Consider the following 23,022-nt stretch of genomic DNA (forward strand, 5'->3'; position numbering starts at 1 on the left):
AGGAGAAGGGGGGAAGCCGCAGCCCTGACACCCGCAGCCGCTGCTGCGAAAAGGGGAAGAGCCGCGTGAGACCCAGGCGGGGGTCTCCTCCCCAAGAGGAGTCGGAGGGGAGTGCGGCAGGAGGTGCGGCGAGGCCCCAGCGCCGCGCGGGAGGAGAGGGGAGCACCTTTGGGCATCAGCAGCTGCTCCGGCCACCTCCGAGATGGTTTTGGGTGCTCAGGGCTGAAACCCTGCGGCGAGAGCCCAACCACCACGGGCTGCCTCTGCCACACGGCCGTCCGTCCTCCTGCCATGTCCCGCTGGCAGCTGGTGGGCGAGGAGCGCTCCCAGGAGCCGCCGCAAGGCCAAGTCCCCGCTGCTGCCCTGCGCTCGGGGGAGCAGCAACCACCCATCCCCACACCCCCCTCAGCCCCACATCTGCCCAGCCCCGGGGAGGTTCTCGCTCTCTCCCCAAAGCCACTCCTGCGAGTTTATTTTCCCAGTGCAGACGCCAGGCTGTTCGTGCACTTCGGGAACTCACACGCTCCATCTCCAGCCCCGTGACCAGTGACAGCAGGGCCACACATGAGGCCGTGATCTGGGGTCAAGGGGCTGGGGGAGACCCCTCGCACTGCTCGCCTCCGCCAGCCCCACCGGCTCCTGTGCCAGGACCACCGAGGGCAGAGCCCCCTCCCCACGGCAGGGAGGAGGGGGGAAAGTCTCTGGTGAGCCACCAGATGTGGCTGGACCTTGGCCCATCAATAACCCGCATGGTGCTTGGCGCGGGGCCCCACGGCGCCCGTGCTCCCGGCTGGGGCCAGCTGCCGCAACGTGAGCGGTGCCGGCACCCGGCGGGCTCGGCTCAGTGCTCCCTCGTGCTGGCGGAGGCCCAGCGGCCGCTTCCTCCCGCTGCGTGCACGCCACAGTCAGCAGCTGCCAGTGCTGCTGCCCCGCAAGAGCCTCCCTCGCCCCTCCGAGGGCACTCATCAGGCCGAAGGAAACCTTTTTACTTGTCTGGTTTCCTCCTGCCTTCCCCCGGGACCGTGGTGGCGATGCGCACGTGGGGCTCGGCAGCACTGCACTGGAGCTTCGCCTTGCTGCTACAGAGCGATGTCAGGGTGTTTGCTGGCCAGATCCAGCGTCCACGCTGCCAAGCCTGTGGCAAACCCCTGGACGTGCCCTCTGTGCCCCGGGTGGCCCTGGCTTCGTGCTCGCGCCGAGGGAGGCTGCGAGGCCGCAGTCCCACCGTGATGCCTAGGCAGCACCACCTGCCCATGACCTGGCCGGGGACAGGGACTCATCTGGGGACCCGGGGCTGGCTCCAGTCCTGGGACATGAGGCCAGTCGTCCTGGGTTGCAGCTCAGAGAGACAGCCATCACAAAGGGGAAGGGAGGAGGTTTGTTGGCAGCTGGGGCTGGCAGCGGGGAGGTCGGTAGCTAATGTGTTTGTGCCGAGCTGCTGAGCAGCCCGGTGTGTCACTGAGCGCCTGGAGTGAGGGGTCTGGGTACCGGGCGAGATGCCCGGAGTGGCGGGGGTGCGCAGGACAGCCGGGCCACCCCCTGCCCTGCAGCTGCTGGCAGCAGCCCCCTCCCTCACCCAGCAGCTCGGGGGCAGCCCCTCCATGGCAGCCCCACGGCAGCCCTGGCCAGACAGCCAGCCCTGGTGCTGTTGCAACCGTTTCCTGTATTGTGCAAGCAAATGATTATTAAAACCTGACGAGAGGGAAGTGAATGGAGCTGCGAACACGCAGGAGAGCTCCCGGAGCTGGGACATCCCCAAGGACTGCCGGGCTGGTTCAGGGGCGCACGGGGAGTCGGGCTTTGCCAGATCCCGCATGCTGCGGTCAGCAGCACCCGGCATCTGGTGCAGGGTGGGAGGGGGAAAGGCCAGAGCTGGGGCTGCTGGTGCCGTCTGTGGGGATGGAGGGGAAAGACGCACACCTGCAGGGTAAACCACTCCACTCTCCGTGGGGCTGTGACACCTTTTGGGGCCGGTGGTGGCCACGGAGGGGGGCACCCAGTGCTGCCCCACCCCTGCAGTCTGGGAGCGCACAGGCATGGGGTGGCTGAGATGGGGCAGTGCCTGGGTGAGTGTTTGACACTGTCCTCCCATGCTCCCTCTGAAACCATCCCAACGCCCCGCCGAAATCCATCCCTCTGCGCTGAACCACCAACTTGCCATGGCTTTATATTTGGTGCCTGTCCAGGCGGCTCAGCCACTCTGCCTCAGAGGCCGAAGGACGGGGCAAGCGGCTGTGCGCGCAGTGCCCAGTGCACGGTGCTGCCCACAGGCAGGCTCGCAGCAGGCACTCGCAGTCCTGGCCCCGGCACTCGCTGACCGCACCAACTGCTGGAGTACAGCAAAACCTGTCCCTCGTTTGCAGCACGTATTCGTCATTGGGAAGCAGCCAGCGTCCCCACCCTGCCGGAGCCCACTGAGAGCCCACTGAGCTCATGTTTGCGTCATGGCTGATGCATTTGCCCGCTGAAGCTGGACCCGAGGCCCTTGTTCCTTTTTGGACACCTGCAAAGGCCAGTCGCGCTGCAGGGACTCTCACTCCCTGCTGCTGAGACCCAGCAAAACCCCATAGCGTGAGCCCTGGTCCCACAGCCCCGCTCCAGCCCTGTCCCCACCGCACAGCGGCTTTCTACGCCAAGCGCAGGAACCACGCAGGAAACGCGCACCCCCCGGCCCTGGAAGGGCTTCCTGCCACTCTGCAAGGAGGTGACAGCAAAACCCGAGATAATCTTGAAACACAGCCAGGCCCGTGCCGGGGTCTCTGCTGCTGCCGCAGAGCAGTACGGGAGAGGGCAAGCAGCCAGAGCCCCTGAGCTCAGGGTGCCACCAAGCTCGGGGACATCCCCTGAGGCTGGCCCGGCAAGGTCTGCAGCCCATCATGCTCTCGCCCACCCCAGCAACACTCAGAGCCTCTCCTGGCCCGACACACTCCCCTGCGGGGTGGCTGGTGCCTGCCTGGGCTGGGCTGGCCTGATCCTGTCCCCGCTATCAGCAGGCTGGTGCTGGGGGGCAAAGCGGCCAGCCAGGAAACGCCCAGCGATGGTTTCACTGATAAACTCAGTTTTTCTGGCTGTTGGTGGCTGTGGGCAGCCCGGCTCCTGGCGCCAGCCGGGCAGCGCTGCCGGGGCAGCCTCCCGCAGCGGGCCAGAGGGAACTGAGCCAGGCCCACAGCCCACGGCCACGCTGCCGGGATGGTGCTGCTGCCTGAGCTGTAACAGGGTGCCCCAGGGCATGGGGACCCAGGCAGGGGGCTTGTGGGTCAGGCGGTGGGCATGGGGGTCCTGGGCGACCTGGGGACCAGGGTGTGGGCATAGGGATGCTGGGGGATGCTGGGGGACATGGGGACCAGGGCATAGGGATGCTGGGGGACATGGGGACCAGGGCATGGCCATGGGGATGCTGGGGGATGTGAGGACCAGGGGGACATGGGGACCAGGGCATGGGGATGCTGGGGGACATGGGGACCAGGGTGCGGGCATGGGGATGCTGGGGGATGTGGGGACCAGAAGATGGGTATGGAGATGCTTGGGGAGGTGGGGACGGGGGGGGACGGGGGGGGGACCTGGGGATGGGCAGGAGGCTCCTGCGGGACACGGGGCTCAGGGCACGGCCGGGGGGTGGCCACGGGGACCCCAGGAGGGGTGCGCGGGCCGGGGCAGCCCCCCCGGCGGGCCGAACTCTCGGAGGCGGCCCCGTCCCGTCGGGGGCGGGAGGAGGCGCGGCGGGGGCGGGGGCGGCGGTGCCGGGCCGGGAGCGGCGGCGGGACGCGGCGGAGCTGCCTCTCGCCATGGGCGGTGGGTGCCGGGCCCGGGCCCCGCCGGCCGCGGGGCTGCGCCGGGCCGGGATGCGGCTGCTCCTCGCCCACGTCGTGCTGCTCTGCGCCGCCGGCAGCGCCGCGACCGACGGCTCCGGTACGCGGGGCGGGGGCCGGCACCGGGAGCGAGGGAGGGAGGGGGCCCGGGGGAGCCGGTGCCGGGGGGGAGCGGCGACATCCCGCACCGGGGTGGGGGGGGGGGATCCGGCACTGGGGGGACCCGGGGAGTGAGGGGGGACCCGGCCCCGGGGCATCCGGCGCCGGGAGATGCGGGGGACCTGGTCCCGGAGAGGCCAGTACCGGGGGTCCCGGAGCCCCGGAGGTGCAGGGGACGCGGGGCGGTCCGGGAGAGGTCGGGGCGTTGGCCCCAGGCCCCCGCCCAGCGCTGCGGGACGGGTCCCCGGGGGCGGGATCGCGCCCATCGCCCCGGGCCGGGCCTCGCCCCGCCGCTGCCCGGCCCCGGCCGTGGGGCGCCGCGCAGAACCCCCAGCGGAGGGGCGGGCGGGCGGCAGGAGCCGCGGCACCGCCGGCCGGGAGCCCCGAGGGCACCGCCGCGGGCAGAGAGCCCCCGCAGCACCCGGAGCTGCGGGTTTGGCCCGTCACGTCTGAGCGGAGAGCGAAATCACCCGTCAAAAACAAACTTCCCCTCTGCCTCCCGCTGCGGCCGCGCCGGGACCACACGCAGGGGCTGGAGGAGCCGTCGCGGGCCCAGAGCGGGGCCGAGGCCACACAACAGGACTGGGCTCCCGCCAAGCCCACCGCCGTCCCGCAAGCCCCTGCGGCAGGACGGGACCGCGGCCGCCCCGGGGTGGCCCCACCACCGGGCTGAGGGGCAGCCCCCAGCTGCTCCCCGCGGCCCCCCAGCTGGGACGGGGCTTCTCGAAAGAAAGGGGGGCAATACCCATCAATGCTGGCAGCCAGGGCCCTTCCCCGCTCTCCCCAACACCTACCAGGTGAAACTGCAGTTTGGGGGTGAGGATGGAGGGCTGGGAGCCACAGGGACGGCTCCGGTGGCCTGAGCCATCATTTCGTTCCCGTTCCCATGTGCCGCAGCAGTTCACCACACGCTGGCACAGCCACGGTGGGCTCGGGCTGCCCGTGCACCCGGGATGTCGAGGAGTAACGCTGCTTATGGCAGGCATCCGTGGAGCGTGTTGCAAAATAAAACCACGGTTTCGAATCCCGTCAGCTCCATCCCTAGCCCTTACAGCACAGTTTCCTCCAGGTCTTTAATGGGGCACTGACTCCAGTCCCTCTTCCGTGAAACGATCTTCCTCCCTGCAGAAAAACACCATCCCAGCGTTAAACTCGTGGCACTTTTCAGGTTTTACAGTTCCTCGCTAAAGTAACGTTTTCAGCAAAACCAGCCCAGGCACGTGGGCTGCAGCCCTCAGCGGCACTCCGGCCATCTGCGGTGCTGAGGGTCGCCCCGTCTCCAGCAGCTTGACCGAGTTTACCGGCCGCTGTGGGAAGCGATGTGCCCAAACCTGAGAGCCCCCAAAACGTGCACAGGCTGGGCGCGCGGGGCTGAGCCGGCAGCGTGGGGACGCAGGCACCCCCCAATGCAGGGGAAGCAGGACCGTGGGAGAAGCGACCCCAATGGAGCAGGGCTGGGCTGAGCAGGCAGAGCCGGGTGCTGGAGCAGGCACGGTGCCCTTCCCACCACCCGCACTCCGTCCCCGCAACCGTCCTGCCGGGACAGGGGGGGAATTCTTTGTCCTGGAGTGCCTGGTCCTGCGCAAAAGCAATGACCCCGAGGTGGGGACTTCCCTGTTTCGGCAGCGTACGTGTCCGAAAGGGGAACGCCACGTGGGGTTGCTCTGAGGCCCCATAGCTGTCGCCACGCAGAGGGCAGCTGTGCCTGCTCTGCGGGGGACTCCGGGAGTTGGGGTGCGACCCGGCGGGAGGTGGCAGGTCCACCCACCGGGGACAATAGGGCTGGGTGCCCTCAGCATGGCCGAGCCACCCTGCAGCCCTCCCGGCTTCTCGGCCTCAGGGTGGAGGGGCAGAGCAGGAGCGGGTGCTGGAGGAGGAGGGCCAGTGCTGGGGGGGCGGCAGGCACCCTGCTGTGGGGCCCATAGGGCACGTCTGCATGAAAGGAGGGACCCCATGGGATGGACCTGGCTGTCACCCGCTGGGCTGGACCGCAGGTGGTGGGGGCAGGTGAGGGGCAGCCTCTGCGTGGTTCCTCCTCCGGCTTGGCCATCTCCCGGCATGGGTCTCATCTCCCTGAGAAGCTCCTCCTGGGGGCTGCGGACAGCTAGGAGCAGCATCCGTGTGTCCTGCTGGGCACAGGACAGGGCCTGGGGACCCACTGGGGACCCACATGCCCGAAGCAGCTGGGACAGACGCACGCTGGGATGGCGCAGCCGTGACCAACCCCTGGAGCTGACTGCTGCATGCCAGGATCAAAGCAAATTTCACTACATGGGGAAAAAAAAGATACCTGGGATATACATGAAAGGATGGCTTTCTTCCAAGCCTTAATTAGGGAGGGAGATATCTGATTGAGGAATTAGGGGAACTGCGCCGTGCCCGGAGGTGCTGTCAGCAGAGCGGCTGGGCTCTGCTGCGCCGGGAGGACCACAGCCCTAATCTAGCCCTCGGATCTGCTCTCAGAGACCAAGTAACAGGATGTTGGGCTGAGGCTGGGATCTCCTGTTCACTTGGTGTTTGCTGCTTAGAGCAAACTACTTGACTCCTTGCTGGCTGCACCTTGGCTCCGAGCCGTGATGTTTGCTCTCTGTAGACTCTTCCTCTGGCTGTGAGCGGAGCCAAGCTGGTCCCATGGTGTTTCTCTGTTTTCCCTGGCAGATATTGCCCTTGGCTGCTGGCTTGCCTTCAGGGGTGTAGTTTTGTACAAGTGCTCTTGCAAAATAAACCTGACCGTCCTCTCCACAGCCATTCCGCAGCTCACGCCATTTCACCCGCTGGCAAACAGGAGGTGCGGCAGCACCCCGGCATCAGCGTCTGCCCCAGCTCCAGCCACGGGGCAGGTTGAGCACGGACCCCGCTGAGTGAGGGCAGGCGGGGACCTCTGGCAGAGCCGCTTCTGATTCATGCCTGTTTCCATAGCCCGTCGTCAACCGCCTCCTCCCAGCACAGCCCTTCTGCAACGGGGCTCACGGAGCTTCAGCCCGGGCTGCAAAGGGGAGCCTGCTGCCGCACCGAGAGCCCTGGGGCTGCATCACCCCCTCCAGCCAGCCCGGCCACCCGCCCGCAGCCCATCCTTGGGGCCGGCAGCCCGGCTCAGGTGCAGGGAGGAGGATCGCTGGGCCCCGCGTGGCATGCAGCTGCGGCCCTGGCAGGCTGCTTTTGCTCATGGTGCCTCCAGAAGTGGTTGCAGATGACAATCTGGCTGCACTGCATGTGCTGTGAACAACTCGTGCGCCTGAGGAAACCTCCGTGAATCAGAAAAACAAGTGCGTGAGTCTTTCGTTGTCTTCAAAGCCTGCGGCCGTGGAGCCATGTCCCATCAAGCAAGCCTGGCTCCAGCCTGGCCATGATTCACCCCAGGTTGCTTTCGCTGCGGTTCAGAGTGGATGTTGTCCCCAAAATCTGGCATTTTTCAGCGGTGATGGAGCATGTTCACCAGCTCTGCTGTCACGGAGGAGGCCGTGCTCCAGCGCAGAGGCTGGCAGCACTTTTTCCCATGCCTGGAGCTGTCCCAGCAGGGCCGGCACAGGATTCCTGGCCAGGGTGGGGAGAGGCACGGAACCACCACGGGAGGGAGGCTCCGAAAGGATGCAAGGGGGTTGCTGTCGCGGGCCAGGACACGCTCCATCCCCCTCCCACCCTTTTGGCTGGAACATGCCGCTCCCGCCCTACCTCCAGGACCCCACGGCGCTGACACCGCCGTGAACCGCGGGAGGAGGCAGCTCTGCCAAGCCCGGCGCGCTGCCAAACCCACCTTGGAGGAGTGCTCGGCCATGACATGCCTCGAGCCCTGCGACGGGGAGAGCCCTGGCGAAGTGAACTTCTCCTGACTCCCTACATCAGCTGGAGAGACGGGGCAGGACACGACCTGCCGTGACAGAGCCCATGGCACAGAGCATCCTCCCGGCCCCGTGGCTGCAGCACCCGCAGCAGCCCTGCATCCTCCCGGGTTGCAGCGGGCATGGCACGGGGCTGCTCTTTTAGGTGCTTGCAGAGTTTGCAGCCGAGCCGAGTGCAGAGCTACTGACGCAGGAACAGCCCGGAGGATGCTCCGGCTGCGCTGCTACATGGCCCCCTTTGCAAAAGTTCCCGTCTTGCAAAAAACCGAACGGGTGGTCTGACCTTAATTTGTCTGAGATAAATAAGAACCTGCCAGCTGCCTCCCGTCTGGATACATGACAAGATCTGAGATGAAAGGGAGTCTGATGGAAGGGCTGGGAGCTGAACGCGTCTTTGCAAGCCAGCCCCCGTGATGTGAGGGATTAGGATCACAGGGCTGAGCGCAGCCGGCTCAGAGCTGCCGGTCAAGCCCTGGGCTCCCGGGCAGCCCCTGCCCTGCCCCGACCGGGCGGCTGGCTGGGGGACGGAGCAACTTTGCAAAATTAGCTTTATGTTTCAAATATGTTAATTTTTGGCTGCAATTTCCTATGGAAAAAAATGTGGTTTCTATTCTGCACGCCTGTCCCTCTGCCCCAGCGTTGGAACCTGTTCCTAAATTCTAGCAGAATTTGAACCAGATCCGGCACGCGCCCGGTGAGCTCACGGACCACGCAGAGCAGCCGATGGACCTGGGAGACCTTCCTTCGTCAGCCATGACACTGGACACACCGGGAATGGCTCTTGGTCCCTTCTGGAGCTCCAGGCATGCTGCCTGTCCCCGTCCCCACAGCCAGTGGCACTGGAGCTGAGTGCTGTGTGTCGGTGGCACTGCTGTCCCCGAGCACTGTGCATCCCAGCAGGGCTGATGACCGCTGTCCTGTTGATGCACACCAAAACCCTCAGCCAGGTGTGCTCCAGGAGATCTTGTCTCGTGGTACTTTTATTCTCCTGGCACAAAGGCCCCATCCTGAGTCTGTGGGGACCGCGCCAAGTTGGTGGCAGTGCTGCTCCTGTCTCCCTCTGTCCCGTGGGATCCCATCGCCGTGGGGCAGGCGGGAAGGAGCCCTTATCTCGCGTCTGCAGGCTGGGGCGTGAAGGCAGCAGAGGAAGGGGCCGGGTGGGAGCTGGGGGAGCGAGCCCAGCGGTCGGCCCTTCTCATCCGCTCGGGCAGCGAGGGCAGAGGAGCCGCTTGCCAAAGCAAACTTCAGCCCTGACAATTGCCATTATTATTAACACCGGTGCTGTGTTTGCAGTGCTGTATCCCACGCCGGGGCTCCCGGGGCACAGCAGCCCTCTGTGCACAAGGCTATACAGCGCGGCTGTGCAGGAAACCACCGTGACATGGCCCCGCGGTGGCATGGGGCACCGGGCAGGGCACCGGGCAGGGCACAGCCCCGGCAGCAACAGCCGGAGCTGGGGCTGGGGCTTGCAGCACCCGTTGGTGCGTGGCCGCGGGGTGCAGACGGTTCCTTTGGCAATCCTGGGTGTTTCAGGCAAGGCTAACTTCCGCAAGGAAGGAGAGACGGTGTCAAAGCAATGCTCCTCCGCCTGACCTGGACCCAGCTCGGCTGTGTCCGGGGCAGCATCACCCCGTGAGGAGCAGCGAGCGATTGGACGTGGTGACACTGCGGATGGACGGTGATGTCTCTCTCTCCCCACAGTGAATCCCTGTTGCTATTTCCCCTGCCAGCACCAAGGGGTCTGCGTGAGGGTCGGCCTGGGGGCATACGAGTGCGACTGCACGCGGACGGGATACTTCGGGGCCAACTGCACCTCCCGTAAGTCCCTCTCACCCAGGGGACCTGTGGCACCGGTGGGTCCTGGGCGGCACGCTGTGCCTGCAGCACACACTCTCACTGGCAGCGACAGCGTGGGTGGGCTGGGACACACTCTCACTGGCAGCGACAGCGTGGGTGGGCTGGGGCCGTTAGCGGGCTTCGTTAGTGGGGCGAGTGATTTACCCGGTCTGTCTCCCCCAGCCGAGCTCTGGACGCGCCTCCACAACCTGCTGAAGCCCAGTCCTGCCTTCTACCACTTCATCCTGACCCACTTCAAGTGGTTTTGGGACATTATCAACAGCACCTTCATCAGGGACACGCTCATGAGGCTCGTGCTCACAGGTGAGGGTTTGGAGCAGGTCTCGGGGTACAGCAGGACTCGGGGACCCCCCCGGCGTCAGCAGAGGGGTGGGTGGGGGTGGCGCGGCTGCAGTGATCCTGAGCAGCTCCCGTGGGCACGGTGGGCACTGGGCTTGAGTCACCTCACCAGGACACCCAGGGAGGTTGTCACCCCATCACTCCATCATCCTGTCACGCCATCACCCTGCCCGGGGGAGGCTGCCCGGCCAGGCAGCAGTGGGGCGCAGGGGACCGGCAGCCTGGGCTGCCCATGCATCCCCAGCCGCGCACCGGGCTGCCAGCCAGCTGGAAAACACGAGCGGCTCTCGGCACGCCGCGCTCACCAGGCCAAAGGGCTCTTAAGCAGCGGCACGGAAAGCAGCCTGTGGAAATATGGAGCTGGCCCTTGTTGCTCATGTCCCCGCATTCATCACTTTGCGTAAATATTTAGGTTCTAGCCCCTGGAGCCGTAGCGACACGTTCACAAGGCTCCGGCTGTTGGTTTTACCATTTCTGTGTGGTTGTCATCTCATTCATCATCCAAGAATCCACTTAGCGCATTAGCACGAGCCTTCCTCTTCTGCAGGGAATTGCAGCCTTTAAAAGGCTCAGAGCAAAGCCCGGGATGCCTGCGTGCCTCCGCTGCGCTGCCTGTACCTTTCTGGTTTTCGGGGTGGCAGGGGAGGGCATCTGGCAGCACTGAGTGGGCAGGCAGGGGCTGGGGGCAGAGCCCGTGAGGTGCTGCCCCATGCCCCAGGCCCCACAGCGGTGACCCCCATCTCTCCTTTCAGTTCGCGCCAATCTCATCCCCAGCCCCCCCACCTTCAACTCTGACTACGGCTACATCAGCTGGGAGGCCTATGCCAACGTCAGCTATTACACCCGTGTCCTCCCACCCGTGCCGGACAACTGCCCGACGCCCATGGGGACCAAAGGTACGTGGCTGGCCCGGGGGGACCGGCACCGCGCGGTGCCAGGCATGGGGCTGAGTCACCGGGGCAGCACCCCAGCTCCGTACCAGGTGCAGCATCAGTGTTTCGCACCCACACATGCCCGAACTTTCGCTGCCATGGACACGGCTGCAAGGCACTGCTGGCCGTGCCGCGTGCTACCATTGTCCTGCGCAAGCTGGCTCTGCGGGCAGGAGGAGCTTGATGGCACCCAAAACACTGCTGGGACAGCTCAGGTTGAGCTGCTGGGGCATGTCGTAGCTTGTGAAGAGGGCCGTAAGGTGTCTATGTAGATGAGTCAGCGCCTGGTGCTGCAGCAAACACGGCAGCGCTCACTGGCAGCCCCACGGCCAGCACTGGGACCCGGCCGGATCGGCACGGGGCACCCGCCTTCAACCTCCATCCTTTGCAGGGAAGCAGCAGCTCCCTGACCCTGAGCTTCTGGCGGAGAAGTTCCTGCTGCGGCAGAAGTTTGAAGCCGATCCCCGAGGCACCAACCTGATGTTTGCCTTCTTCGCCCAGCATTTCACCCACCAGTTCTTCAAGACGTCCGGGAAGATGGGACGCGGCTTCACCAAGGCGCTGGGGCACGGGGTGAGGGGCACCGGAGCTGGGGGTGTGGGGGCATGCGGGGAGCGAGGAGGGGGACCAGGGCACGCATGGCCTTTCGGAGCAGACTTGTCGCTGGGCTCTCTTGGCAGGTGGACCTTGGGCACTTGTACGGGGACAACCTGCAGCGGCAGCACCAGCTGCGACTCTTCAGAGATGGGAAGCTGAAATTCCAGGTACCACGCGGCACGACTGAAACATGTCTCAGCCCTGTGCTCCAGGGTTGTTCAAAGCCCACGTCCCTCTGGCAGCTCCCGGGAGACCCCAGCCCTGATGCCCCCTGCGGCTGCTGGCTGGAGGTACCATGTCGGAGGGACAAGCTTTGGGGTGTAGCTGTTCTGACGGCAGCAGGCGTTCCGCAGTCGGGGATGTATGAGGGAGGTGTTTCTGTCCCGCTCACCGCTTGCAGGAGAGCAGCCGTGGTGTCCGTAGGGAGGCAGGTCCCCGCCCGGCAGGCTTTCACTGGGGTGGTTTTCCCCCCTCCTCCCTTTCTGCCATCCCGTTCTTGTCTCCCCAAGGTGGTGAATGGAGAGGTGTACCCCCCCATGGTCACCGACGCACCAGTCCACATGGTCTACCCATCTGCCATCCCCAAGGAGAAGCAGCTGGCGATGGGGCAGGAGGTGTTTGGGCTGCTGCCGGGGCTCTGCATGTATGCCACGCTCTGGCTGCGTGAGCACAACCGCGTCTGCGACATACTGAAACGGGAGCATCCCACCTGGAGTGACGAGCAGCTCTTCCAGACGGCTCGTCTCATCCTCATCGGTGAGGACCGGCGGTGCCGCAGGGCACGGGCACCGGGGAGCCCCGTGTCCCACCTGCCCGGGCAAGCCCCACGGACTTAGGCATTGGTTGGTCTCTGTTTGAGGGTGATGGCCAGTCTGGCTTTAACGGCTGGAGGAGTTTCTCTGGCAGCCTTCTGGGGATCATTGGCTTTGGTCCATATAGCAAATACTGTCTTTGGTCCACCAAAAAAATGAATTTTGAATAATTTTGTCACAGTTTTGAATTACTTCATTTTAATGTTCTATTATAAATTTACTATAATATCAAGAAATGTAATTTTTGACCAAAATCCAGAAGGGACCCATGTCACCACGTTATCTCTAAGAAGCGTATCCAGGTCAGCTTCCTCAGGGACCATTTTGCTTTTGGCAGACTGACCTTTGCTGGTGGAAAAATAATTTACTGAAAAATTCCCAACCGACTCAACAACCCCCCTAGCCAGAAAGGTCCCAGGTGGTGGACGGGTGCTGGGACGTGCTGCCATAGCACACGGGTAACATCTTGGGGTACAGAGCCGGTAGCTCCTGCTGCTGCCGGCTGACGGCTGCTTCTCTCACCTCCTGCCCAGGGGAGACCATTAAGATCGTCATTGAAGACTACGTCCAGCATCTCAGCGGGTACTTCCTCAGCCTCAAGTTCGACCCTGAGCTGCTCTTTGGGACGCAGTTCCAGTACCGGAATCGCATTGCGGTGGAGTTCAACCAGCTCTATCACTGGCACGGGCTGATGCCCGACTCCTTCGTCATCCAGGGGGATGAGTACAGCTATGAGCAGTTCCTCTACAACACCTCCATGCTCATGGACTATGGTGTGGAGGCGCTGGTGGAGTCCTTTTCCAAGCAGGTTGCGGGAAGGGTAAGGTCCTGCTCTCCTCTCCCTGCCAGCGCCCGGGCTGTGGGACCCCGGGAGGGATGCTCATGTGCCGGGAAGGCAGACGCTGCTGTGCTGTCGGGTGGTGGAGCCCAGCTCTGGGGCTCGCAGGGCGGCAGCGGGGTTTCGAGCTCCTCTTCTTCCACTGCGCAAAGCTCTGGTCCAAGGCATCACCCGTCCCTGCCGTGCCTGGAGCACAGCTGTAGCACACCAGTATTGAATCTCCCCGTTCAGCAGCGGGTCGCTGTCACACATAGCTGCTTCTACCCAGGGCAGCATCCGACGTGCATGTCGGGAGTCCTCCCCACAAGCTCAGTAGCAAGGCTGGGCCTTGGCAGCCCCGTTTGCTCATTCCCAGGACTGTAGTAAACATCACGGTGATGCCAGGAGCCTGTGGTAAGCTGGGGTCTCCTGGCCCAGACTGGGCTGTGGAGCAGCCTGGGCATGGCAGCAGCTTGCCTGGCACTGTTCTTTGCTGCCATCCCATGGATGTTTTCTTCCAAGCGATTACATCTGTATTTCTGACCCTCTTTTCTCACGCAGAACAGCAAGGCTGAGGTGCAGACCCACTGCTCTTTGGGTGTTTGGGTTCTCCCTGTGACCCCAAACCCCGTCATCTCTCCCCTCCTCCCAGCCCGGTGGGTCACTGTCCATCCAGGCCTTCTCCTGCACCGTTCCCTGAGCCACCCTGGGAGCGGGACCGGCTATAACCCAAGCTGCTCTCCAGCTTTTTTTTGGCAATGTCCAGTGATTCTCCCTCTTCTCGCTGCTGTCGTGATGTGCTGGTCTCCCCGACACCATGCCCAGGACACAGCCGCTTCAGTGCGGGGCGGTGGGGCTGTGCCGTGCCTCCCCTGGAGCAGATGCCGGTGACGCCTCATGCCTCACGTGTGCTCCTCTTTGTGTTCTTGCCCTCCAGATCGGTGGGGGACAAACCATCAACGCTAATGTCTTGAAAGTGGCCGTTGGGGTCATCAAGGAATCCCGGCAGCTGAGGCTACAGCCGTTTAATGAGTATCGGAAGAGGTTTGGCATGAAGCCCTACAAGTCCTTTCAGGAGCTAACAGGTAGGGCTGCAGTGCAGGAGCTCTCGGGGCTTTGCTGGGGGGTACGAGACCATAACCTGCACCCCCGCCGCTGGGCTTGCCCTGCAGAGCAGCCGCTCCTGCCCATCCAAGCCTTGCCCGGTTGTGACCCTCGCACCAGGGTGGGCAGGGCTGCAGCCTTGGTTGCAGGGGTCCTTCCTCCTGGGAGGCTGGTTGGGCGGTCCGGAGGGCAGTGCTTGGCCTGGGAGCCGGGCTAGCCGCTGCCTGGGTTGCGGGAGCTGCCACGTTCCCGTTACCCACAGCAAGGCCAGTCCTTGCCGGGGGCGATTCCCTTGCTAAAGCACTCTGACGTTCACTTGTTGCAGGAGAGGAAGAGAAGGCGGCAGAGCTGGAAGAGCTGTATGGAGACATTGATGCTCTGGAGTTTTATCCGGGCTTGCTGCTTGAGAAACCCCAACCCAATGGTATTTTTGGGGAAAGCATGGTGGAGATGGGAGCTCCATTTTCCTTGAAGGGGCTGCTTGGAAACCCCATCTGCTCCCCAGAGTACTGGAAACCCAGTACATTCGGCGGAGCAACTGGCTTTGAGATAGTTAAGACAGCATCACTCAAGAAACTCGTGTGCCTCAACGTGAAGAAGTGCCCATACGTGGCGTTTCATGTGCCGGATGCTGCGGAAACTGGCAGCCCTCGGGGTGGTGGACCATCTGCTGAGCTGTAGACCAGGACAGCCTGCCCAGGTAGAGACTGCCCTCGCCCAGGCGCCGGCTGAGCCGAGCTCCCGGCCTGGCCCTGAGCGTCCCGTTCCTTCCTGCAGGGAGTGGCGGGGACACGGGGACCTGCCCACCCCTGTGCTGAGCAGGAGCAGGAGAGAAGACGGTCCCATCCTCCACGCCAGCCCTCGAGGAGAGGCTGGTACCAGCTCTGAGAAAAGCTCGAGCGCCTCAGGAGTGTGGCTTCCGCCGCTGTCCTCAGCAGACCCAATTCTCTCGCTAGCGAATACCTTGCACTAAGCCAGCTTCTGGGGTTCCCGTCCTCCCCGGGACGCTCCGGACTCACCTGCGCTTTGTCACCTTCCACCCTCGCTGCTTTCCAGCTCCAGACCACCAGCAGCCCCTCTTCCGTGGGGCTTCCCCGCTCGGGACAGAGGAGTGCAGAGCCCGGGGAGCCCTCGCCATCCTTCCTCCTCTGCTGCAGCCCCTTAAGCTGCTGAGCTCCCCAGGGGAGGCGGAGGCGGGTGGGGACGGGGAGGACACACCGTCGGTGTTCATGCTGGCCCAGTGGCGGCTGAGCTTGCAGTAGGAACCTGCCCTGATCCGCTTCTCCTGCAGCCACTCCGGACCGTCCACCCCAGCGTGCCCAGCCCATGGGCATGGCCAAGAACAAGGAACCAAAGGAGTGTTTCTGTGGGAGGAGACCAGGGAAGAAGCATCAGATCAGACCTGCCGCATCTCCCACCCGCTGGCTGGGACCCCGGCGTGCACCGCCGGCAGCCTGAGCGGGGCTGCTCGGGGCAAGATGCTACCTCTGTGCAAACACAGCGATGAAGACTCTTCCATCCTATGATCATTACACTTCCCTGCGTTAATAGTTCAGCAAATGGTGTCCCCAAGCACACAGAGCTCGCTTCTGTCCTGCTCCAGAAACGCACGCAGATGTCAGCCCTTGCCGACATAATGATATGGTAGCTGGCAGCCACTGCCACTGGCCTTGATCCCCATCAGATCCCGATTCACCTCCAGGAGAATGGACATTTAAAATAATAAAAGATTTTAAAAACTCCTCTCATTTCCTCCAGCCGGTTTCCAAGCTTTGTCTCACCAGCGCCAGGCCCTGCAACAGGGCAGGACGCTCAGAAGGCAGCAGGAGCTGGGGGAGAGGAGAAGTCCCCGGAGCGCTGCTGGAAGGCTGGTGTGCCCGTCCCCGCTGGGACACGGCTGGGCCCTGCAGCCGACGCTGGCTGTGCTCCCCAGTGCTGTGCTATGTCATCGCCGACTGCATCAGAAGAAATAAACGGAGCAACCCTCCTCCTTAGGAATTGCCTTGGCAAGGGGGTCTCTGAGCCCGAGTCTCCCGTGAAGGCTTGAGCTACGCTGCCCTCCGGCCACCCACCCCCAGCCCTGTGCCACGCTGCTCCGATGCTCTTAACACAGCAGTTACATCCAACAATATGTATTTCTATCACATAAAGTCTATCCACATGTAAATCTTGCTGGCCAGGTATTTTGTAGGCACGAAGTAGCCACAGTCTGTAAGAGAGCAGTTGGCTGCAGTTTCCCCCTGTGCTGAGCCGGAGGAGGGGACCACTCCTGGGCTCCGGCTCCATCCTGGCAGGACTTCCAGCCGGCACGGTGACTTCATGCCGCAAGGCCATGGGGGCTGTGCTGCTCCTGGCCGGACCCTTCTTGCAGGGTTCCCCACCCTGGCCCCCCCCGGAACCACTGGCTGCTCCTCTGCCCGTCACAGAAAGCCGCAGGAGACGAGAGGAGAACCAGGGCAGGGAGTCCTGGTCCCGGGCGCTGCCCCGAAACCTGGGGCCAGGCAGCACGTGAGGGACAGGGCAGGCAGGGGTGAGGAGGATGACAGTCGTGGTATCTCCAGGTAGATACAGCCCCCTCCATACTCTCTGCTGCCATTCCCTGGGTGGGGGTGAGGATGGATGGGGGTGCTGGCCATTTGCGGGGGAGTGACAGCCCTGTGATGTCCCACCTTCTGCCCTGGAAGTTTCGATCATTTCTGGTCACACCAGCTGATTTTTTTATCCCTGATCAACCAAGTATGTCATGATCCAAATTCCTCAAGAGGGTGTTGTGAGGCACTTCCAGGCGATAACAAAACTGGTTATAGGGAGGCGTTGCAGGAATTTTAAACCAGGGAGATTTAAAGAGCTGGTGCCTTGGCAGGGACGCATTAGGAGAACGTCATGGCAAAGGAACATCTGCAAGTGGAGACTCCCAAGGCAAGAGCCTTCTCACTCACTCTCTTTAACCCTTCAGAAACGAGACGGTTTTACCAGGCTATCGTCTGGATTTTAATTCCCTTATGGCAGACAGGGAGGCAGAGAGGCAGGTCTGACCCACGAAGGCACAGCGGGCAGGTTTGCCTGTTGCATGCTCACCTGGGTTGGCCCTGCCTTGCCGGTGCGCTGCCCAGCCGTCCCGCGCCGCTGGGGACCAGCGTGCAGAGACCCCAGTCTCATGGCGGGGGCAGCACCACCGGGCACTGACGGGCTCCTAAGAGGTGCAGAAGTGCTGAGTAACAAGCCGAGAGGAGGGCACGGTCCTTTCCCATCCCACAGTTCCCTTTCCCCAGCTTTCTCCTTCCCTTCCCCTCTGGGTGGGAAGCCAGCGCGCAGTGGTGACGCCGTGCCCAGGTACCAAAACGACCAACACCCGCCGGTGGCTTGTTACGTGGCAGCGGTGGGGGTCTCCCCCCAGGGTCTGCCCCGCCACCGGCTGTACCCTGTGCTGTGACCACCCCCAAGGACCACGACCCTCGTTGTGCTTCGGCCGGCAGCGCAACGCTCAAGAAAAAGGCAGACGGCAGCAAACGGGGAGCAACACACCGCCCAAAGACCGTCAGCGTGTCTCAAACCCACCCTGGGATCCATGTGCCCCGTGTCTCCAGCCAGCCGGAGCACACTTCCAGAGCGTGTGTATGACTGCCCTTGCCCCGCGCTGAGCTGCTCCAGCCTCGAGCATCCTTTACCGTCTGGCCAAAGGCACGAGCGCGGCTCGTTTCAGTTAGACCACAAACATCCTGCTTTTGTTTGTAGCTATCAAAAGTTGCCAGCGCTGTTTTGGTACCAACTCATAAGCGCATGCCAGCCCATCAGGCACACAGAGAGCTGCCTAGATGCTCTCTGCTTCCAAGGAGGAATGTTTCACCAGGAACTAGCTCAGCTGAGCCAACACTGGCAAACCTGACATCTCTTCCAGCCGTGCCACCAGCTCCCACACGGCACAGTCCAGGACAGCAAAGCATCTCCCTCCTATGCCTCACCCTTCTGCTAGCAGGAAAAGCTTTGAAATTGTTTCTTTGTAGGACTAACACGTACCAATCCCAGGCACAGCATCCAACACGCTATTGAAACCTCCTCCTCCGCCAGCCCGGGGACCCACAGCCCCACATGGAGCTTCCCCCAGCCCCGCACTGCTGAGCCCTTGCGTTGTCTTTGCTAGTCTTTCAGCCATGGCAGTTTGCAGAAATCGCTCACATCATCACCGCCTTGTCCATCACAATGCCGCAGCCACATCCAAGGTGGAAGGCAGTAGTTTGCATCTAAACGCAGTGTGTAGTCTGGTGCACCCACCAGCATCACCCAGCCGGGGCAAGGGCTCCAAGCTCCCACCACCACTGCAAGCTCTGGGGACGGCGCAGAGGCGAGCGCCGCCAGACGTACCCTCTGTTTGGGCTCTTGGTAAACACAGCTCACAGGACGTCCTCTGATTTTTTAAACAAGCGCCTCCGAGGAGCCCAGCTGCAGCTTCCCCGCACAGGGATGGACGTGGCCGGGAGGATGGCGCTGCCTCGTGTTCGTGCGGCGCGAGCAGCAACAATGAAAACATCTGTCTGTGGTTGTGCGACCTCGTAGGCGATGATTTACTGAGCAGGAGGTTGTTACCGACCAGAGCGGGCAGTACGAGGAAGATCAATTGTCTGCAATGCTTTTTCATGCAATGTGGTCCCAACGGTTAGAGGGAAAGGGGCAGAGGTTGCAGCCGGGCTGCAGCTGCTCCGGGGTTTCCCTCTCCGGGCAGCCCGCACCCGTCCAGCCCCACGCCCGATCAAGATCCGCACTGGGAAGTCATCTAAACTCCACAGCGGCAAAACCAAATAGGGTCCTGAGGCTGAATGGAAAAGCAATCCCTCATCTGAGCAAGGTGCCCGGACTCCCCGCGCCCGCCCCACGCCCGATCAAGATCCGCACTGGGAAGTCATCTAAACTCCACAGCGGCAAAACCAAATAGGGTCCTGAGGCTGAATGGAAAAGCAATCCCTCATCTGAGCAAGGTGCCTGGACTCCCCGTGCCCGCCCCAGCAGGCCCCTTTGTGGCGTGAGTCACGCCAGCGGTTGCACAGGAACATTTGTTTGGATTTTCAGCAAAGGCGTATGTTGAACATTTTAGAAAGAAGAGGTAGATTGGAGGCCAAAAAAAATCAGTATAAACTTAACTTTTCTAAATCTTGTCCCTTATTGCCTGGCACCCAGGTCAGCACCGTGACTAAATGCCCAAGATAAGCTCATCCCGTGATTTCATTCCTGCCGTCACCAAACAGCCATCTGCATTTCCTTGTGCATTCGCATTCTGTGGCCAAATTCTACTGTTTGTATTGGAACATCATTAAACGTGAACAAACCCGGGTGATTTTACACTCCTCTCTCCCAATGCAGAACTATGCCCTCCTATAAAAACAGTTGTTTCTGGCTGCCCTCTCTGCAGCAGGCTGCTTTTTCCAAAACAAAACATCTCCCAGAGGCAACACAACCTACCTGACAAGTGGTTTTTTTCAACTCGTATTTATAGTACTTCTTGAAGATGAAAATCAGACACAGAGATGACTTAGACTGGGTACATGTACCTTCTTGATCTGAGGGGTGTATCACATAAACCAGACCAGGCTGCAGCCAAGGCAACGCATAAAAACAACCGGCCAGAGAGCCGCTATCTGCAGGAAGAGCCAAATCCACCCGGGCCATGTCTGCACGTTTGTCCTATGCTTGAGAAGTAGCAGATAGACAATGGGGCAACAAAAGGACGGACAGCAAAGACAGAGTACATAACATCTCAGTTGGAAGAAGTCTTGTTCGTTGGATCTTAACCATGCATTAACTTACAGTCGTATTTTAGAGATACAACTAGTGTAAATGTCTCAAAACATTCAAAGGTGATAAATACCAACCTTATTTTCCAGGACCGGCTGCTTTCTTTCTGAGCTCTCTTGTCCTGTTGAAACTAACAGATTTAAGAAAGTTTGCTTTTATTTACAGCTTTTAGATGCTGGCAGAATTGCATCTGAAAAACGTTAAAACACGAACAATGCCTGCACAGCTCTGCCAGTATGAGACAAGGTGACTCCGGTCGCTCTGCACCAGGACTGCAGACTCCCTTGGCCTTTCACGAGCAATGTTTGTATCTGGGACCAATTTCATCAGATGCACTAAAAAAAGCAGCAGAATTGCTGGTGAGAGGAGGTGGGAATGTCCCTTCAGCCATCACGGTTGACCAATTTCTACCACCCACCGCACCAGAGCCCTGCACAATACTGAAACCCACTGGCACAATCTCTCCACTTTCTGCCAAGAACAATGTTATGCACTAGGGAAGCTGCTGTACTGGAAAAGAGAGATGAAACATCTTTGACAAAATTAAGAAGCATCCTTTATTCAAAATCAAACCATTTACAGAATCACTACGGTTGGAAAAGACCTGTGAGATCATCAAGTCCAACCATCACCCCAACCCCACCATGCCCACTAAACCATGTCCCACAGTGCCACGGCCACACGTTCCTTGAACACCTCCAGGGATGGTGACTCCACCACCTCCCTGGGCAGCCTCTGCCAGTGCTTCATCACTCAGTAAAGAAATTTTTCCTAATATCCAGCCTAAACCTCCCCTGGCACAACTTGAGGCCATTTCCTCTTGTCCTTTAGTAGGGATGCATCAATTTAAATGAAGTTCTGACGGTGACAGAGTACAATGGCTTTGGGGGAAGGAGAGGCACCGGGATCAAACCGAAAACCTGACACTCTCGATGCCAAGTTGAATGTTTCAAAACAGTTTGATTTTATGTAGGTGTTTGTACAATTTCATTTTCACTTTAGTCCCTGTATGTGTCTATAAATACACCCCAATTCTTAATCTGCACGTCAGGACCACATCTAGAATTAGAGAAATTAAGCAGAATTTAACACTTCAACCAGAACATTTACAGATACAGTGTTGGTATGAGTTGTAGTTTTTATTTGTATGGAATGGACAGGAGACAGACACTTAGAAATTAGTAACTAACCTATTCTAAATTAGTTTTGTTGTATTGTTTAATGCATATTAAGAATGCTGGTTTTTTTAGGGCACACAATTACCAGTTGGGTCAGTTTGGCAGGATTTAGCCTCACGAATGGACAAAAGCATCGGCGGCAGCGCCCAGCACTGCCAGCGACACTTCTCAGCAGCCGCCACCGCCGCCGCCAGCCTCCCCGTCCTGCTCACATTTGGGCTGCCTGTGCGGAGAACAAGGAGCAGTGTTGTAGCACATCTTCTCTCTACCCCCCTCTCCCTTGCGCTTATTATATCCTTCCAGATCAATGATTAATTGGATTCAGACCTTTTTTCTTTTCCTTTTTGCCATCGGCACTGTAAACCATCTATCATATACCTGAGCACTGGAGATTAATAACCAGGAGTCACCTTGCTGCAGGCCATCTGACATCGAGCAGCAGGAGAGGTTTTGATCCTATTACAGTTTTGCTGCCATAGGGGCCAAAAAAACCACTTTATAAAAATAAAACTTCAAAGCAACTCAAGCAGTCAGCTCTTCCCTAACCCCCTCTCCGAGCCAGGTTTTATTATGATGCTAATATGCACCCTGTCTCCACAACAGACTTCACTGAATCTCATCCTGAATATAAATTACAGCTACTTTATTTTTTTTTCTTAAATGTGCCGATATCCATGCTCAATGATTTAATTTCATGTAACTTTCATGGGGTTTTTTCCTGCAATTTTGAGATGAAAAAAAATAATCTCTTACCACATTTTAAACTCTGGATTTCTGCCAGTTTCCTTAAAACAGCTACATCTTGTGCCAACTCAGTAATTTTTAATTACAAATTGTTTGTTTTTCTGCTTATACTACTTTTTAAAATACAGTTCAAATAGATACAATTACAAATTCTTCTTTTTCTATCCTAAAATGCATTCTTATTAAGAACCTAGTGCTTACACAGAGACATTTGCATTTCTTCCTGGTGTTCCAAAGTGCCTTACAGAAAACTTGCCATTAAATTTAATCATTAAACACGGCATTACATTGGCTCATGCATTTAGGTAATGATAGTCTACTTTCCTCAAAATTAAAAAATAACGAGCAAAGTAAGTAATGCATGAGAAAGCAAACATGTTGTAATATCAAATCAAGTATGTGGACAACGATTCAATAGTAACTAAGTAAAGAGTGAGCACATTCAACATGCTTATTTGTGCTAGGTACATTGTTTGAGCAATTCAGCCACGCCATAACCTGGCCAGTAAAGCCTTTACCTCGCTCTGCATCATCGGAGGTTCTCATGCTTGCATTCGCTATAAATTGCTAATGGCTTCTAATGCTACCCAGGTTATCTCACAGCTACGCAGCACCAGCCTTGCTGGAGGCAGGGTGAACTTTAACATAACAGAAACCCTGAAAATTACTTCCCTGTATTATGACCTGATTTGTGAAGGAAGTAGAGCACAAACAAAATAAATAAACACACCTTAATGAAAACGTAATCACTGACAAATGGTAATGACAAAGGTGCTGCAGGAGCGAAGCGTAATAACGCAGCTGCTGCGTTCAGTAGCAATAATGTTCACGAAGAGACCGACGGGCTGAGCCAGTGCGGGATGGCTTTTATTCCATGTCCAGGAGCAGGAGTCACCCCATTTTTGGGGAAGACGAGGACTTTAAGATCAGTGTCCCTGGGCAACTGAAACAGCTGTGGTGATGCTTTTGAGGAGGCCTTGTTGTTTGTTACTTCTTACAACGGACAGAGGGAAAAATAGCATGCTCCACAAAGGTTTCACCCCCACCC

The 23,022-nt window shown here is 59.9% G+C and overlaps 1 protein-coding gene across 2 annotated transcripts; it reads left to right on the forward strand.

Moving 5' to 3' along the window:
• Window positions 1-1,814: 1,814 nt before the first annotated feature.
• On the forward strand, window positions 1,815-14,946 carry PTGS1 (prostaglandin-endoperoxide synthase 1). 2 transcript variants are annotated; one of them, XM_059828911.1, is made up of 10 exons: window positions 1,815-1,836; window positions 9,509-9,625; window positions 9,827-9,967; window positions 10,756-10,899; window positions 11,327-11,508; window positions 11,616-11,699; window positions 12,042-12,288; window positions 12,878-13,164; window positions 14,099-14,246; window positions 14,591-14,946. In XM_059828911.1, the coding sequence occupies exons 1-10, from the start codon at window positions 1,815-1,817 to the stop codon at window positions 14,944-14,946; spliced, it is 1,728 nt and encodes a 575-aa protein (XP_059684894.1). The 2 variants fall into 2 exon arrangements, with proteins under 2 accessions (XP_059684894.1, XP_059684893.1); XM_059828910.1 differs by lacking the exon at window positions 1,815-1,836 and adding an exon at window positions 3,786-3,909.
• The last annotated feature ends 8,076 nt before the right edge of the window (window positions 14,947-23,022 follow it).

Source organism: Gavia stellata, chromosome 24 (assembly GCF_030936135.1).
Source record: "Gavia stellata isolate bGavSte3 chromosome 24, bGavSte3.hap2, whole genome shotgun sequence".
NCBI lineage: Eukaryota > Metazoa > Chordata > Aves > Gaviiformes > Gaviidae > Gavia > Gavia stellata.

Excerpts from the sequence above, each read along its gene's own strand:
- PTGS1 (XM_059828910.1), top strand. The coding sequence starts at position 3,786 with ATGGGCGGTGGGTGCCGGGCCCGGGCCCCGCCGGCCGCGGGGCTGCGC. Across the intron at positions 9,626-9,826 it reads CGGGGCCAACTGCACCTCCC|CCGAGCTCTGGACGCGCCTC; the intron begins GTAAGTCCCTCT and ends TGTCTCCCCCAG. Across the intron at positions 10,900-11,326 it reads GACGCCCATGGGGACCAAAG|GGAAGCAGCAGCTCCCTGAC; the intron begins GTACGTGGCTGG and ends CATCCTTTGCAG.